Genomic DNA, 4,320 nt, shown 5'->3' with positions numbered 1-4,320 from the left:
TTTGAATGGTGGTCAGAGATTTATACATTTTTTAAAACGTATGTTGTCCTACTCAGTGATTTTGAAACTCAGCTCCTGCTTTTAAGATCACACATATATTAAAATCACTGGTTGTTAAAATATTTACTCTAAGAAGGAAAATGTTAAAGAACTAGCAACTGGTGGAGAAATTTTCCATGTTTCTCTTACTTAATAATTCAGATTCACTGACTCATGATTCATCTCTAAAAATCTTTATCTCAATACATTTCCATATGGCTTTGTCTTTATATCCTCTGCCTCTAAAATATAATTAATCCCATATTTCTATGTTTACATTTTTGGTTTTTTTTCACCCCGATATTGATTTATAACAGTTGTTGTGTTATCAATACTTCCACACCAGAAGAAAACCACAATAGTTTAATTTTCACAGTGGATTTACCAGACTATTTCTAATGACTTTGTTTTAGAATGGAGAGTGCTTAGAATAAAGGATAATAATGAAAATTGAAGCAGTTGAAATATATTGAAAGTCCAAGGAAATCAATTCCTAGGCTTCATTTAGACGTCTGATATAAGACAACAGTCATGGAAGTATTGATATGATTTGTATTCTACAAAATTGGTTACAGTAATGATAGTATTTTATGTTAAGATATAAAGATGGTGTGTGTGTCTGTGCGTGTGTGTGTGTGTGTGTGTGTGTGTGTGTGTGTGTGTGTGTTTATGTGTAGGGGATAAAAATGGAAGAGAGGGGGAGAGCTGAAAATACACACTAATGCATTTCAAGTGAATTTGAATTTATATGCAAACTTTTAATATTTTATTCAAATAAAATTAACAAAACAAAATAACATCTCAATTTTAAGGTTTAAGCATGGAAACAAGTATTTCTCAGTTCCTTTAATTTCACCATGTGAATTCATATAAGAGATAAACAAATAATATCATAAGTTATCCAAAATTGGTATTGTAAATTAATAACTTTAATTATGCCTATGAAACTATACAAACTATTTTTCCAGTATAGCCCTAGTTAGAGATGTTGCTGTGTCTGAAAATGGGCTCTTGCAATTTTTATGGTTCTTCAACACGACCTATCACTAGTACAGTTCTGTAGTAATAACCTCTTCCCCACCATCTCTCTCTTCCATTAGACCGTCTAACAGTCAGAAAATCACAATGAAGAACCACACAAGGGTGACATTTTTCATCATAGCAGGTTTGATTGATGACCCACAGTGGAAAGCTGTGTTATTTATCTTCCTGCTTCTTACCTATCTGCTCAGCATCACTGGAAATCTGACTATCATCACACTCACCCTGGTGGATACTCACCTGAAGACACCCATGTATTTTTTCCTTCGGAATTTTTCCTTCTTAGAGATTTCCTACACTACTACATGCATACCCAAATTGCTTGTTATTATGGCAACTGGAGACAAAACCATTTCTTATGGTAATTGTTTCACTCAAGTGTTTTTTGCTTTCCTATTTGGAGCATCAGAATTTTATTTACTGGCTGCCATGTCCTATGACAGATATGTGGCCATCTGCAAGCCCCTGCATTACATGACCATCATGAACAATAAAGTCTGTGTGCAGCTGATCCTAAGTTGTTGGCTTGCTGGTTTTTTTGTCATCTTTCCACCACTTGTGTTAGGCTTGAATCTTGACTTCTGTGCTTCCAACATTGTTGATCATTTCTACTGTGACACCACTCCACTCCTGCAGCTTTCCTGCACGGACACACAGTTCCTGGAGACAATGGGATTTGTCTCAGCTCTGGTGACACTCTTACTCACATTGGTAATGGTGATCATATCCTACACCTACATTGCTATGACGATTTTAAAAATCCCTTCAACCAGCCAGAGGAAGAAGGCTTTCTCTACATGCTCGTCTCACATGATTGTGATAACCCTCTCATATGGCAGCTGCATCTTCATATATCTTAAACCATCAGTCAAGCAGAGAGTATCTATTTCCAAGGGAATTTCTGTGCTCAATACCTCAGTGGCTCCACTTCTGAATCCTTTTATCTATACCTTGAGGAATCAGCAAGTGAAAAATGCATTCATTAATACAGCGCACAGGATTGCATCTTTCTCAAAGAAATGACTGTTTTATTTAATTATATGAAGGAAATGAAGAAAGGAGACTAATATAATAGTAGTAGAGTTTTGAAGAGGATTTTCCCATTTTGACTTTTGTACTTCTTTTCACAAAATATTATTTCAAGCTACCTTTTCAGTGAAAAACTTTAATGAAAAGAAGAACTTCTTCTATTTTCTAAGAGATATTTAAATTACCTATGCTTTTAATTATATAGAGGAAGTTAAATATACATTTTCAATATCTTTTCAGTCTTTTAGAATCCAGGTTATAACTTGCAGCATGATACAATACTAGAATGCCTTCACAGCATGCAGAATGCAAGCAAAGTTCAGTTTTAAGTTCTAGTTAAAATTAAAAAATATGGTCGGGGTTGGGGATTTAGCTCAGTGGTAGAGCGGTTGCCTAGCAAGCGCAAGGCCCTGGGTTTGGTCCCCAGCTCCGAAAAAAAAAATGGTCTTATATCAAATTATATTTGAACTGAATTATAATGCAAAAGTCATTATATTTTCATATATTTATTACCATGAACTAACAAGATGAAATAATATTAACTTTAATTTTATCAGTTTTATATGTATTTTACATAAATTACAAGAATATTATTCTAGGTTTTTCCATCACTTTTGATGCTCATGTATAGACAAAATTCTGAGAAGTTGTCAAACATTCCATGGAAAATAATCACTCATTTTCTTTTTTTTTTTTTCTTTTCTTTTTTTTCGGAGCTGGGGACCAAATACAGAATCTTGTGCTTGCTAGGCAAGCGCTCTATCACTGAGCTAAATTCCCAACCCCCAATCACTCATTTTCTTGCTTTTGATCTATTTTTCTTTCATTATTATGATTTTACTCATTCACTTTACAACTTGCTCACTGCTCCCTCCTGGTCACCTGGTCATCACTCTTACAATCTGTCTCACATCCCTCTTCCTGTTCTCCTCTGAGCCGGTGGGGAAACTCTCAGTATTCCTTTACCCTGGCCCATCACTCATTTTCTTTATGGGTGAAGATCCTTTTATATTTTACAAGTATATTTTTATCTTTTTAGTTTTGCTTTTAAGTACAGGACCGGAACACTTTTATTACATGAGCAATGAATGATAGTTTACTTGCCTTTCTGGACTTTGATTTTCAGCAGAAAGAACTCGAGCTCCTTGCCTCCAAGCACATGACCATCTGTTCTGTCACTCTGGCCTGGTCTTGATACAGTACAGATAAGTTTGTCCTGCTCGAACTGCTCCTCCAGAAGACTGCTGATTTTGGCATTCTTTTTCCTTTTGACATATTTCTTTTGAATTTTCTTTGACCATTTTTTGTTGGTTTGATTGTTTGTTTAAAATTTCTTTCACCTCAAAAGTCAGCTTTGCTCTCTTACTGTGGCCCAGGGGCAATACATAGTGGGACTATTGGTATAGTGTGTTGTCTATAAGCACAATGCAGTTCTTCACCAGGGTTTTGGTTCAGACAAGCTCATTTTGGATGCATTGTAGACAACATCAATGATCCTTGTTTTGCAAGTACAACACTCAAAGCCCCAGGAAAATTTCCCCACATTCAACCTCAGGACATGTACTTCTTATTGCCTCCTCGAACATGGATGTTGTGTAGGCAGCGAGGGCCAATCTTAGGATTGGCAGCAGGCCAAGCTAGTTCACACTTTTGCTTCTTGTGGTGGGGTTTTCTCTTACCCTGTTTTTACTGTGCTTGTGCCAGTCGTCCCTAGAGATGTTTATCACTTGGCGCTGCCTCAAAAGAGCAGATTTTATCTTTTTAAGAAGAAATATGTTCAGCATGTTTGTGTACCATGAAACAGCAATTAAGTAACTGTGAGTATATATTTGTATGTGTGTGTGATGTATGTGTATATGCATGCGTTTATGTGCATTTTTGTTTTATGAAAACTTCGAAATACTCTTTGTTTGATGCAAGATATCCTTCATCCTATCTGGAAAGTATTTTTGGTTGTTTACTAAATATGAACAATGCTTAGGCAGCCTAGTATGAGAACACATGTGTGTAGCTAATGACATTTCTGGATGACAGGATGACAGAGTCTTACAGCAAACCCTTTTTCATCTGACTCTTACAAACATCACTCTCTTCTGCAAGAATCCTTGAGGCTTAGACACTGCAGTTCTGCTACAGATGTATCTAATGGGACTCAGCACCAAAATTCCCAATTTTCCTCCACTATACTTTTCTAAAATATTTCTGCATATC

The 4,320-nt window shown here is 35.8% G+C and overlaps 1 protein-coding gene and 1 pseudogene across 1 annotated transcript; one reads left to right on the top strand and one right to left on the bottom strand.

The window, feature by feature from the left end:
• Nucleotides 1-1,164: 1,164 nt before the first annotated feature.
• Or6c69d (olfactory receptor family 6 subfamily C member 69D) lies at nucleotides 1,165-2,103 on the top strand. The gene has a single exon (NM_001001366.1). It carries the CDS (start codon nucleotides 1,165-1,167, stop codon nucleotides 2,101-2,103), a length of 939 nt encoding a protein of 312 aa, NP_001001366.1.
• Nucleotides 2,104-3,205: 1,102 nt separating this feature from the next.
• Rps8-ps2 (ribosomal protein S8, pseudogene 2) lies at nucleotides 3,206-3,893 on the bottom strand (annotated as a pseudogene).
• Between the last annotated feature and the right edge of the window lie 427 nt (nucleotides 3,894-4,320).

Source organism: Rattus norvegicus, chromosome 7, assembly GCF_036323735.1.
Source record: "Rattus norvegicus strain BN/NHsdMcwi chromosome 7, GRCr8, whole genome shotgun sequence".
Taxonomy (NCBI): domain Eukaryota; kingdom Metazoa; phylum Chordata; class Mammalia; order Rodentia; family Muridae; genus Rattus; species Rattus norvegicus.
This window is presented reverse-complemented; position numbering and strand designations above follow the sequence as displayed.